The 14,395-nt window shown below is 41.5% G+C and overlaps 1 protein-coding gene across 1 annotated transcript in view; it reads right to left on the bottom strand.

Moving 5' to 3' along the window:
• Positions 1–14,395, bottom strand: part of BMPR1B (bone morphogenetic protein receptor type 1B) — a 129,167-nt gene that overhangs the window by 66,721 nt on the left and 48,051 nt on the right. The window contains exon 2 of the mRNA XM_063135883.1: positions 12,951–13,145. Coding sequence (XP_062991953.1) covers positions 12,951–13,023 — 73 coding nt within the window. The 5' untranslated portion in view covers positions 13,024–13,145. The remainder of the gene's footprint in view (positions 1–12,950; positions 13,146–14,395) is intronic.

Here is a 14,395-nt window from a genome sequence, read left to right as displayed (position 1 = left end):
AAAACTTTTCTCTTTTCCCAGACATTTAGCAATATGAGATGAGCTTCATCAATCCTGGATCTTTTTTTCTAGTTGTTTACAGTTGTTCTTAGATATAGGTTTCTGTGATGTTGCATGTTTTTGTGGTTTAAAATTTTGTGTATTATTTTTAATTGCTTTTATTCTTATTTAAAACAATTAAAATTGTTTTAAGAGCTTTGGCTATGAGGCAGTATGGAAATGTAATAAATAATAATAACTGAATCACTATTTGGCAATATATTTTGCCAAATAGCGAGAGGCCCAATCCAGATTGAGATCACAGTGGGAGAGAAAGGGTAAGGCTCCTTTTGCCCTCCAGCTAGGCACTTACTCTAGAGTAAAAAAGAAAAAAAGAGGTAGTTCCTAGCAATTGTCTTCAAAGTTATCTGTGCTTTGTCCCTTACTCACATGCCAAATACAAACAGCCCCACATAAAATATGAGCTGAGTGATATAAAAAATAGCTGTACTGTTGGAGCACATCATTAATTAAGGAAACTGCAATAAGGTGATTTCCCCCTTCCTCCTCCTCCTGTTGTATTACTTTAATGAATTCTCACACTGGTTGCAAGACATTTGAAACCACAGAGAGTTTTGTTAAAAAACCACACAAACGCACAAATCTTTAAGGCAGACATGACAAAAGTAAAAGGCAATTCTTGTCATTTTCACTAATAGCCTTGTAAAGAAACCCTGCTGTACCAATTGTACCACATCTTCAATTAGCTCTTTAAAGCCCTTTAAGTATCGAACATGAGACTTAAAAGCTCAACCACAGAACAAAAGTGCACATTCATCCAAACCCATGGCTAAGATGCACACTCCCACTAGGAGTAAATACATAGCATACAGAGGAGAGGACAGATCATTATATGAGCTCTAAAGGGGGGAGAGAATTTGCTTGCTAAAACAATTTGTCCAATATCTACAGACATATCTCATAGAAAAATGAACATGCTCATCTAAAATCTAGCTGGGCCATTGTGGGGGATTCACAAAACAATTACCAAAGGGTGTTGAACACTGAAATTAATTAAAACTGTAATGTTGGAATTTCAGCTAAATACTATCTGATTAGGCAAAAGTAGACACTACTAGTAAAGGGGGGGGGCATTTGTTTGGGTTTTATATTCCAGATGGGAAGATCTATATTAGAATTATGCTATTATACTTTGCAAAGCTTGCCCTGAAACAAGGTAACCTCTTCTTTCAACTAAAACTGTGTTTAAAACTGTTTGAATCCCTGAATTGTTCTGATTCAGGGCAACCTGGAAGCCCTAGTTTTTGAAAGTTGTTTGAGGTACACTGAAATGCTTGTAACATGGACAAGCTGTTAGGGGTGCAGACACCAGGCTGCTTAAAAGACTGAAACTCTTCCTGTTGTGCAATTCTATAACAAAGAGTTGAAACAGATTATCTATTCAGAAATGAATGCTTAAAGATAACGCCATGGGCTGAAGGGTGCATGATGCAGCAACCTTGCTAAAGATCAGCAACCCTTGGTCTGGGCATTCCCTTGATGGAAAACTGCCTGGGAACTCTTATGTACCTCTGCCTTGAATTTCATCACGGACGAAAGATGAGATATAAAAGTCATAAATAAATGCATGCATTTATTCTTCTGTTGTCTCACCTTTGCCCAGTCACATCCATCTAGCGCTCCACTATCAGAATTATTCTCCTCTCATAATTTTGAGCATTTAACTCCTCTTCCTTAAATCCCTTCATTGGCTTCCAGTCTGCAAATCCTTTCCTGAGACTTTCACTCATCCAGTTCCATCACCCTCAGGTCCCTTGCTCCCAGAAGTGTCTGCCTATTTTCCCTAGCTGCTCCTTATCCTGAAACTGAGGGCCTTGCTAGACCAGCCGGATAAGCCAGCAGGGAGGAGGGGCGACGGCGCGCTAGAGCTAGCATGCACCATAGCCAGCTTCTACACGCACAACGCGATGGGGCAACGGGAAGCCCCATAGCATCGGCCATTTTTTTTTAAAGGGACCATGTGCGCCGGAGAAGGTAAGTGCTTCTTTTTTAAACAATAAAGCCCCCCCCACTCCCCCTGCCCCTGATTCCCCCCCAATGCCCGATGACCCCCTTCCCCTCGCTCGCCCGTCCTCCCCCCATCCCCGATGCCCGGCTTTCCCCCCCCCGTGCCATCCTCGATGCCAGGCTTCCCCACCCACGCCATCCTCGATGCCCAGCTTTCCCTCCCGTGCCATCCTCGATGTCCGGCCTTCCCTCCCCCGCACCATCCCCGATGCCTTGTCCCCAGCTCTCCTTCCCTCGCCCCCGTCCCCGATGTCCAGCCTTCTCCCCCCGAGCCATCCCCGATGCCTTGTTCCCAGCTCTCCTTCCCTCGCCCCCGTCCCCGATGTCCAGCCTTCTCCCCCCGCGCCATCCCCGATGCTTTGTCCCCCGCTCTCCTTCCCTCGCCCCCGTCCCCGATGTCCAGCCTTCCCCCCTCTCTCCTGCCGGGTCCGGCCTTCCCCCCGCCCTTCTCTCTCCCCCCCGGGATCCCCCCCCCCGGCCCCATGGGCACAGCGCTCGCTTTGTTTCCAGACCCCTGATCATCCTGGTTGCCCTCCTCTGAACACGCTCCAGCTTGTCTGCATCCTTCTTGAAGTGTGGAGCCCAGAACTGGACGCAATACTAGATGAGGCCTAACCAGGGCCGAATAGAGAGGAACCAGTACCTCACATGATTTGGAAGCTATACTTCTATTAATGCAGCCCAAAATAGCATTGGCCTTTCTTGCAGCCATATCGCAGCGTTGGATCATATTCAGCTTGTGATCTACAACAATTCCAAGATCCTTCTTGTTTTAGAGTTGGGTCTAAAGTGTTAAAGCCCCCTCCCCTCGCACTCCCATGCTAGAGTTCAAAACTGTATTAAAGCTCTTGCATCTACTAAAGAGTAAAAATAAAAAAAGTTGTAAATTCAACTTTGAGAGAAGGAGAAGGAACAAGCCTCTTTAGAGGCAATGAAGAAACCCAGAAGGTGAATACAGCTATAGAACAGTTGCCAACATGCTCTTCCTGGGCGAGGTCTTTTTGTGTGAGTTTGATCGCTAATGCTGTTCATCTGCAGGCACTCTTGGATAAAACTGATTTTCTAGATTCATTTCAATCTGGTTTCAGGCGTGGTTCTGAAACAGAAACTGCCTTGGTCACCCTGTGATAATATTTGTGCTCAAGAGGTTCAGGGGAGTGTGATCTTGTTGGCTCTCTTAGATCTCTCAATGGTTTTCAGAACCATTGACCATTATGTCCTTTTGGATAGGCTGCATGAGTTGGAATGTATGTGTGTGTGTGTGGGGGGGGTTATTGTACTGCCGTGGTTCCTTCCCTACATAGATGGACAATTCCAGAAGGTGGTGTGGGGGATTATTGCTCTGCTGCACGGCAATTGTGCTACTTTACTTTATCCCCAATACATTTCAGTATCTACATGAAACTGCTGGCAGAAGTTATTTGGGGATGTGATCTGAGGTGCATCGATATGCAGATCACTCAGCTCTAGCTCTAGCTCTCATTTTCATCTCATACAGGTAAGGCAGTTGATGTCTTTGCCTTGTACAGGATGAACTTGCACAGTTCATTCAGTACTTGTACAGGATGAACTGAGAATCAGTACAGACAAGGTACTGGTTGTAGGGGGCTTGTCTGTCCTGTTAAATACAGCCTGTTCTGAATAGGCTTGCACTCCCCCCTAAATTATCAGGTAACAGTTTTGGAGTGCTCTTAGATCCATCATTATCATTAGAAGCACAGGTGGCCTCAGTGACTCAAAGTGCCTTTTATCATTTTAAGCTGATATACAAAGTACATCGTTACGTGGATGGTGATAGCCTTGTGACAGTTATTCATGCTCATCTAACTTTCCAGTTAGATCATTGTAATGTGTTATACATATGGCTGACTTTGAAAACAGGCTGGAAAATTCAATTAATCCAAAACAGGGAGGTAGACGGATAATTGGAACTGGATGACACTATCATATTATGCCAATTCTTTGCAAGCAGCTCTGAATACCAGTCCATTGCCAGGTCCAATGTAAACTGTTGATTTACCTTTAAAGCCCTAAATGGCCTGGAGCCAGGTTACCTAAAGGAACAGCTCCTCTCATATTTATTTATTATTTATTTACAATATTTATATACTGCTCCCCATTCAAAATTTCGGAGCAGTGTAAAAATAAAATAAAACAGAATAAAACACCTTAAAATAGATTTTTAAAAGAAGCAAAATGAAAAGTGAACCATGAACCATGGCTGATCATTAAGGAAAGGCTTCCTGGAACAATGACGTTTTCAGGACATTTCAATGACGTTTACCTACCTGGACCCTAAGATCCTCTTCTAGGCTCTCCTGCAGGCTACAAGAGGCTGGGCCTTTTCAGTGGTTGAGCCCTCTCTGTGGAATCCCCTCCTGAGACTACCCTTTTATTCTCTCAGACATCTTAAGAACCATTTTAGTGCTTTTAGTTCTTTGTAGTGTTTTATTCTTTTGCTGGTAATTCTACTTTTGGTTTTATTGTGTGTTGTATCATTTTCACCTCCTGCTGCTAATTGTATTTCGGCCCAGTTTGTGCTTATTATTGTTTTATTGGGAACATATATATCATGTAGTTTACCTGTGCACCACCTAAATAATTTTGGTTACTGGGAAGTCTAAAGATTGTTTTTTTAAAAAATTAAGGGTTACATTTAAAAAAAAAAAAATCTTTATAATTTTTATGTGTTTTGTATTTCTGAAGACTTTAGGACCAAAGTCTGGGATATTAAATGTTTGTGATAAAAATAAATATACTGTAGTATGCAACACAGTGGCATTATATAATATACAAACTAAATTGAATCACACTTGCCAAAAGATTGGACAAGATAAATAATTATGTTTTATTTATGTTTTAACCAACATAGAAAAGTGGACTATGGATGAGAGTAGGTTGTCATATATGGGTGGGCAAAATGGATTATGCACAAGAGAAAAACTGCTCTCTATCACATCTTGCTTTGGGCCCTAAAAGGAAGGCTACAAGACACCTGTAAAAGCACAACTAGGAATTAAATTCAGAAAAAGACAATGGCTCAGTTCACATAACACTTTTCTCAATGGTGGTTTTAGAACTCCACTGTGGAGTTGTTACATCACAGTTGAGAAAAGTGTCTGAAGGGAAAACTGCACCCCACAATGGAGGTTTCTTTTTTTAAAAAAATACTCCACCCCGAATCTCCACGCTGTGCAGAGAAGAGTTCCTGCACAACCATTGTGTTCCATGTTGTTTGGAGGGCTCCGTCAAGTTGCCTGTTGTGTTGAGTGGAATTTCCCAGTGGCCACAGAGTTCTCTGGCAAGAGCGGCGATAGGAAGGAGTGTCACTCTAGGAGAGCCACTGGGATTAGTTTTTTTGCAGCAATAACTGATGCGATGCCACTGGAAGGGCTGGAGGAGGAGAGGGGGCGAAGGAACTGTCAATCAAACACTGTGTTGACTTTTACTCCACTCCACAGGAGGCCACACCTACACAACAGTGGAGTTGGAACATATTGTGTGGTAAGAACTCCCTACAAACTCCCCTGTTGAGTGGAGTTTTCCCAATGAGTAGAGAAAAGTTTTTGTGAACCGCCAAGGGAGCTCCGGCTATTGGGCGGTATAGAAATGTAATAAATAAATAAATAAAATTGTGTGAACAGAGCCAATGAGTTGTTAGAGAAGTAATTTCAGCAGTACAACCTTGGAACTAGACCTATGTATGCTACTAATGTTCTTGTGTTTTGCTGACATAAGGATTGTCTCCATGAGTTGAGATATGCAAAACATATAACAATTTTAGCCTTCCAAATATTTCCCCACGCAGTACATATAATAACTGCCAAATACGTGGAGGGGTGATCACACTATCAACTATTTTTTTCCCTAAAGATAAGTGCTTGGGTTTTCAGTTTAATTTACATTCTTTTCAAGTGGCACATCTACGTACATCTAATCAACATTATATAAAACAACATATTTGTTGGACTTTTCTGGATTGCCATTAAAAATGAAAGATAAATTTTCAAAACAATATAGCTAGAGACAAGCTTCCAACAATATGTATAAATTAAAATATATTAGTTTAAACTAATACAACCCATATGAACTGATTATACTAATATGAAGAAGTAATAAACTTGTCAAATTTTGCTGGCTAGTTAAAATGCAGCAGTCTGGGATTATTAGATTGTAAATTTGCAGTCAGAGACTTGCGACTTAATTTTTATACATTATGTTTCTTACTTCATAAATTATTATTATTATTATTATTATTATTATTATTATTATTATTATTCGTTTTAAGGGGGAAATACAAAAAAAACACATATTACCACTTTGGAAACTGGCGTTGGAATATTACACCTGTTTCTCAACAAAAAAGGAGGGAAGGGAGAAATGAAAAAGGATGCCAAGTTTTTGTCAATGCTCCCTTGGGTAGATCACAGAGGAGATCAAATTTCAAGCATCTGCAATGCTTACCACAAGATGTGTTTCCTGAAATTAATAACTGGAGAATAACAGCCAGGATTGCTATGGAATAACAGTTATATAAAACCTAGGGGCTGCAGGCCTCAAGTCAATAATTCCAATCCTATTGTCTTTCCAGGGGGTACCAGTTTGACTTTCACAGTCTTAAGCATACACATCCATGGCTATGTGTTAACAGCTGTGACTGCCCTAACGGTCAAAACATCCACTATAGTTTGCCATATGGTACCCAAGATCATTTTACACTGAAAAGTATTTTTTAAGAACCTGCTATAAAACGGCAACGCATTTGCCTGGTTTGGATGATCATTTGCGGTTTCATACGTCATGATTTATGAAGCTGGAAATGAGTGACAGGGTCGAGCTCTCCTCTAGCCCCTCCCCTTGTGTACTGCTGTAGAGCTTAGTTTCTGACTTATATTAAGGTGAAATTGCCCCTCCAATATTAAGGCAGAGTTGCCTATTGTGCCTGAACTGGGGGACTCTGGCAAAAGGATCCAAACCAGGATCAGATCTTGGCTTTGCTGACTCACACAGAGAATAAAGATCACTATAAATACATATTGCTTACTGACAAGGTAATAATAAATATAGTGACTACCGATCACTGTAATTCATGTCATTTTCAATTTATCTTTGTCAAAATTAATATGGTTTTTGATGGCTCAATTTATGATCTTAAATTTTAATCCTATTCTCTATAGTGGTCACTCTCCATCCTGTTTAATATAATTTGTAATTTGAAAAGCATACTCTCACCTCTCTGTTGTTAATCTGGGAACGCTGGGTGCAGAACAGACCCACCTCTGATTACACCACCCTGGCACTTGTCTACCTGACTTACAGGTAACTCCTTCCTAATCACACCTTTCCAACATGCATTTCATGTTAATGTTTCAAACATCTTGCTGATGTCAAGAACAAGAAAAATCAATTGATTACTGTGTTGGTACTAGTCCAGCCTTCCCCAACCTGGTACCCTCCAGATGAGTTGGCAAACAATATCTGGATGCACCAGGATGGGGAAAGGCTCTCCCTGTCAATGAACATTCATTCTACATGTTCTAGCTGCTACTGGAACTGCCCACCCCAACCCCAATAAGGCAGTCTTTGTGTCAAACTAGCAAGATGTTGGAGATCCATTATAGAATCTCCCATCCCTTTTAATGTCTTTTAAAATAAGTGCAAGAGGGACAAATTGGAATAAGACCATTGTGTGAAGTTCTCCCCACCCCCATATTATTCTCACAATCTAAAGGATACACAACCAAGCTGCTTTTGGCCCTGTTAGAGAAAAACATACTGGTGTGGGTATGTTTCTCAAATGCAGGAAACAGAAGCTCAGAAACCTTCAATTTCAATCAGGAATATATTGTGGGAAAGAGAATTAACTCCCTCTCTTCCATCACCAAAGCTTCTATACATTTTCCTCTACACTCAACCTCTTGTTGCTGTTTTTAAAAGAAAATAAAGAAAACTGGGGATGCAATCACAGACTTCCAAAGGTTCATCTAATTTGGAACCTTGGACAATGTGTACACCAAATTGCAACGTCTTCTCTGGTTGGAGAGTACCTGAACCCACTTCAGGGTACAAATTGTTCTTGGGAGCAATGCACTGATGAGAGTTTTCTAAGTATTAGGGTGACTTGGAATATGTATGTGCCAAACTTCAGCTTTCTAGATGGTGCAAAGTAACCTTTTAAAAAACATGGGGAGAGAAAGTTAAATTTCCTACTGCTGCCTGCTACAAGGACACCTCTTCTGATTTACTTGATCTGGAAATACGCAGTTATGCTTCTAGACTCTTTTTTTTTTTTTTTTTTTGAGTGAAGTAAGTAGAAATGCCATGTTAGCAATTCACATATTTTGGGCGATGCATGCACCAAATTTTGGATTTTACATCACCAGGGGGTGCCCTAACAATTTTGATAACCCATCAGTGAAAGAGAGAGGAAGTGAAAAAGATTTGTGCATCAGAGTGTATGTTAAAATTGAATATATTTCTAGTTCTAATTTGATTTTGTATTTCTTTATATTTCTTTTACTTTTACTCAAGTTTCCCACTTGGAATATCCTAATAAGACAACAAAATTCCATTCCTTTGGGCAGAAAAATCATCAGTGTTTGTCTTCCAGCAATCCACTGCAGGTTTCCTGCATAAATCTCTCCACACCCTTACAGATGTTCATATCTTAGTACAGATCTGTTTCCCTTGAGGGTCAGCCAAACCATTAAGAATTATGTTTTAAGGTGGGAAGAGCTGCCTAGCATCTGGTAGTGGAATATAAACTATATATGCAAAATCTGTTCAAAGCTTCTTTAATTCCCCCCCCACCCCCAAAGCCACTCCAAACCTTCTGCAGTAACAAAGGAACGTTTTCTTCCTAATAGATCCTCAGAGATTAAAAAGCTGAGCACCTGCACTGCTGCCTCCAAATTTTCTCACAGAGTATGTTCTACACCATGCATACTTGAGGAAACAAGCTCTGCAGTGGAGCTTCTGCTAGTGGGAGCAGGGCTGCACTCAAGGGTATGAGGAAGTTAGTTGTCGGAGGGGGGGAGGTCAATGAGCTCTTCTAAATGCTACCTGGTGGGGCCAGTCTACCACTGGTCATGTGGGTTGCTTAGAGCAGGGATGGGCAAACACCAGGCTTGTGGGATCTACTTTTTTCTTTACTGAAACTAAAGATCCACTGGAGTCTCTAGACCAAAACAATTCAAGGATTTGGTACCGAGGAATTTGTTTTGAGTGTCATAACTGAATGGAAGCTCAAATCAGTTCCTCGGTCCCCCAAGACTCCATCATTTCAGCAGTATAATTTAGGCATGGGAATCAATTTTGTTACTGCTACTGTTAAACAATTGAGACTCAGACATACTTGCTGATCTACTGCCAATCTCCCACAGAGTAGATCTATCTACTAGTAGTTCCACAGTGGGACTGTGCCTTGGATTCAAACCAGGAACTCATGCACTTAAACGTGAGCTGTTCCACCCAGTTAAGGCTAGTTCTGCACCCCTTGTGTTCTTGACATCTATGAGCAGGCTGGGATATGGTAGGCAAATGCTTAAAACTGAAGTGAATGCAGTCTGAAGTGGTACAGTCCAGACAAAGATTTACTATCTCATTTGACACCTGTGCGAGCTTCACCACAGTTAGGCATGCTTAAATTTATGACACCCCGGTTGTGGAATGAGCTTCCTAAGGAGGTTCGCCTGGCACCTACACTATATTCTTTTGGACGCCAGGTGAACACCTTTTTATTCTCTCAGTATTTTAACAGTATATAAATTAATTTGAACTGTGCTGTTTTAAATTTGTATTTTAAATTTGTATTTCTGCACTGCTGCTGATTTTATCCTGGTTGCGTTTTTATATTGTATTTTATATTATTGTATTGTTGTATTTTATACTTTGAATGGTTTTAATTTTTGTGAACTGCCCAGAGAGCTTCAGCAATTGGGCGGTATAGAAATGCAATAAATAAATAAACCATTTGCTGTTTTCAATGGATGGGGCTCTGTCTAACTAATAATCGTTGCATGAGATCACAAGAAATGTTAGAATAGTATAGCCAAAGTTTAGAAAACCACTCTCTAGTAAATCAGCTATCTTTGGGTATCTTACTGAACATGTATTATTCAAGTCCTAGAAAGGTCCTGCCTTCTGTCAAGGATATTTTAAGAACATTAGAAGAGCCATGCTGTATTAGACCAAAGGTCCATGTAGTCCAGTAGTCTGATCACATAGTGGCCGACCAGCCATTGACCAGGAATCCACAAGCAGATCACGGTGCAACAGCACCCTCCCACACATATTCCCCTGCAACTGGTGTATATAGGTTTACTGCCTTTGATACTGGAGGTGGCACATAGACATCAGGACTAGTAGCCTTTTGCAGGTTAGTGTGTTATGTGTGCATATGTAGCCACCATGGTTTGGAATGGTTCACACAACATCCTAAGTTATGGTTCACATAACACTCTAAGCCATAATGTTCAGCTCAGAATGCTTAAATCACTGTGACATAGTGTGTCGTTTAAACAGGGTCATCAATAGCCTTCTCCTCCAGGAATTTTTCCAACCCCCCTTTAAAGACATCCAAATTGGTGGCCGTCACCACATCTTGTTTAACTATGCACTCCTTTTATTTGTCCTGAATCTCCCACCAATCAGCTTTATGAGATGATCCTGGGTTCTAATATTATGGGAGAAAAATGTCTCCCTATTCACCACGTCCACACCATGCATAGTTTTGTACACCTCTATCATGTCTCCCCTTCCCCTCCTTTTTTCCAAGCTAAACACTCCCTGCTGTTGTATCCTTCCCTCACAGGGGAAATGCTGATGCCCCTTGGATCATTTTAGTTACCCCTTTCTGCACTTTTTCCAGCTCTACAATATCTTTTTTAGGTGTGGTGACCAGAACTGTATACAGTATTCTAAGTGTGGTTGCACCATAGATTTGTATGAAGGCAGTATGATTAGGGTTTTACAAGCTTGGTCAGCATCTGCCCTGCAAGCGCTTGTGCCGCTGCTCGCGTGGTCTGCCCCAATGAGCTGGGTCATGCAAGCCTCTACTGAGCAAAAGGGAGAAATGTGTGAGGGTCCGGAAATTGTGTATTTCCCCCATCGGCACTAATGTCACCATTAGCATGGGGGGGAATGCGCAATTTCCAGCCCCTCCAGAAATCATGTGTTGCTCTCCCCTCTGTGTCAATGGGGGCCTTTACCTCTTAACACAAGGGTATATTGTGTTAAGAGGGTCTTTAAGGCCCCCATTGGCTTGGGGTGTGTGTCGCACACTTCCCAGAGCCTCCAGAAAGTGCACATTTCCTCCAGCCATGTCAATGGCAGCCTCCATTAGGTTGGCTGGGAAATTGCGCACTTTCTGGAGGTTCCAGAAAGTGCACTTTCCTGCCCCCACTGCTCCAATAGGGGACTTAAAGGCCCTCTTTACACAACAAGGCTTAAGGCCCCCATTGGACCAGGGGGGTAGGCATGCTTTCCGGAACTTCAGGGAAGTGCACAATTCCCCCGGGCACCCTAATGGTAGTCACCATTAGCATGGCCTGGGGAAAAATGCACTACCTGGAGACTCTGGAAAGTGTACTTTCCCAGGACAGACTCACACCTGAGCGCTGGGCATGTCCAGTTTGGTCCATGAGGGTCAGACACAAGGAGATCTGCTACCCTGACAGAACCAACCAGACACTTGTGACATCCCTAAGTACGATACTGGCAATTTTATTCTCAATTCCTTTTCCAATAATGCCTAACATGGAGTTTGCCTTCTTTAGAGCAGCCACACATTGGACTGACATTTTCATCGAGCTGTCCACCACAACCCAAGATTTCTTTTTTGGTCGGTCACTGCTAGCTCAGGTCCCATCAGGTTATATTTGAAGTTTGGATTTTTTGCCTCCACATGCATCACTTTACACTTGATTAGACTGAATCACATTTGAATTTGTATGCCAATTTTCCCACTTTGGAGAGATCCTTTTGGAGCTCCTCACAATCCCTTTTTGTTTTAATCACCTTAAATAATTTGGTGTCATTGGCAAGCTATGATCTTCATAGTTATAAAGATGTTCTATCCTCACAAAGAGGCAGTGTTACTAATCTCATGCATTTATATCAGTTTGAAGTGCAAATTTCCCCTGCATTACACCCTCTGGTGAGTGGCAATTAATACATTTTAAAAACCTGACAAATCCTTACTCCCTGAGCAGCTCATTCATTTCTTTCCACCTTTTAAAATGAGTACCTTTTCAGTTCTTCTAAGCAAACAAAAATAATTATGCTGATTCATGTTTCTCAAATAATCATTTGCATTCAAGTCAGCTAACTTTAAAATACAATTTATAAACGTGAAATGAGCCAGACATCTCTATATCTCTACTTAAGGCTTTTTCCCTACAACTTTACTGTAACACATTACAAAAGCATTCTCAGTTAACTGCATCATCACCGTAAGAGCTAAACATCACTTGCCAATGATACTAAAAACGCTCTTAAAGACATTTTGCTGCTTCTGTGGACTTTAGAGCACTACCACTCTGTCTAAAGCAAATTGAAATGTGGTTCAGGGAGCTGCAGATCCAATAGTAAAAAAAAAAAAGGGGGGGGGAACCCACAACAACAAAATAAGTAGAGATTTCCAAATGTAACATGCATCTGTTTCTGAATTAAGCTTTCAATTCCCATGCACTACCTTTAATGCTGTGCACAAGCCATTAACTTGCTGAACTTTTCACACAAAGCGCTGGAGGCTTGCAAACTCCAAAGTTCTGATATTCTGCCCTAAGCTTTTCTTTTCAGAGGAGCAACAGACAGGTTAGATGCTATCTTATCAGATCAGCACCCTTGTCAGAAGCACATTGCACAACATTTTATCTTCTTACCCTTGGTGTGCACGGAGAGCAGCATGAGCAAAGAAACATGAAGCTGCCAGTTTGGTTCGTCTAGCCAGTTCATTGCAGAAGCAGCTCCGATTTGCTTGCGGTTTAAATCTCCCGTTTCTCTCCCTTCCTTATTTCACCGAGAAGAGGTTTTTGCTCCCGCCTCTCAGATCCTCGGATGAGTCCTGCCAGCAAACCCTGGAGAAGAGAAGGTGAAAGACAAGGCTGTTACAAACTGGTTCTGTCACCACAGAGTCCTCAACTGATCACCCTCGTGGGGAGGACAACAAAAGGGCAGCAAGACTTCCAAGCTGGACTGGATTCCTGAGACAGGAGCATGGACTGATTGCTGCCCACACAGGGAATTTGTGTAAACTTAGAAGTTGCAGCCGGGGAGAGAGAGAGAGAAAGAGAGAGAGAGATTTCAACTTCCCCTCTTTTCTTTCACATTCATGTGCACAAAACAAGATTCTGGAGGATCTAACTGGACGCACAGAACTACTTTTGACAAGCATTATCATGAACACAAAATGGGGCCTCCCACACACCCCAAATTGCAGCCCTGACTCCTTTTATTTGGATTTTCTTACTATTTGTTCTTTGCACTGAGCAAAAGAAAGTAATGTGGCATCAATCTTAAATAATTGCATTCTTCATGTGTGTGTGTTTTTAAAGAAAAAGTTTATTTGATTTTTCATTTCTGCCTATTCCTCAAGATCCAAGACCAAAATAAAAATGCATCTGGTGAAGTGAACTGTACTCCACAAAAGCTTATGCCATAAAGCATTTGTTAGTCTGTAGGGTGTGTTTTTTTCTGCAACGGATTAACAGGCTGCCCCTATGGAAATTGATAAGAAATGTGGCATTTATAAATAAACCACATCTTGGCTCACTCTGTATTCTGCTCAGCACCAGCCCTTACAATGAGGCAGAATGAAGTGGCGACAGTTGTGGACTTTAAGTGGCATTAAAGGGCAATAAATCATCAGCAATACATTTTACTTTATTTTCCTATTTTGATAGGCGAGACTCAGCTCAAAATAAGGCTTGTCTGTGGGGCTCAATTTGAACTGGGGCACAATTATTCATTTTTAAACTTGGTCCATTTCAAACTCCAACAGTACTTTCAGACAATATATATATATATATATATATATATATATATATAGCAATTACCCTGCCTCATTCAAAGAATTTTACAGAGGGGTTCAGACATCTTCCACTTGTACCATTCGGTGTTTTCAAAACCCTATTTCCATCTCTTTACTTTTTGTAAAAACACCTGTAAAGGAGGATGAGACATAATTGCTGCACAATGTCTTCAAATTGGTAGTGGTACGAATCATCCAATGGAAGCCACTTCAGATGATGCCACTGGGAACACGCCTAGATTCCTCTCTGCTTCTCCTGAGGAGCAAGATGAGGCCTAGAAGCCTCCTTATCATCCT

This window comes from Elgaria multicarinata, chromosome 10 (genome assembly GCF_023053635.1).
Source record: "Elgaria multicarinata webbii isolate HBS135686 ecotype San Diego chromosome 10, rElgMul1.1.pri, whole genome shotgun sequence".
Classification (NCBI taxonomy): domain Eukaryota; kingdom Metazoa; phylum Chordata; class Lepidosauria; order Squamata; family Anguidae; genus Elgaria; species Elgaria multicarinata.
This window is presented reverse-complemented; position numbering and strand designations above follow the sequence as displayed.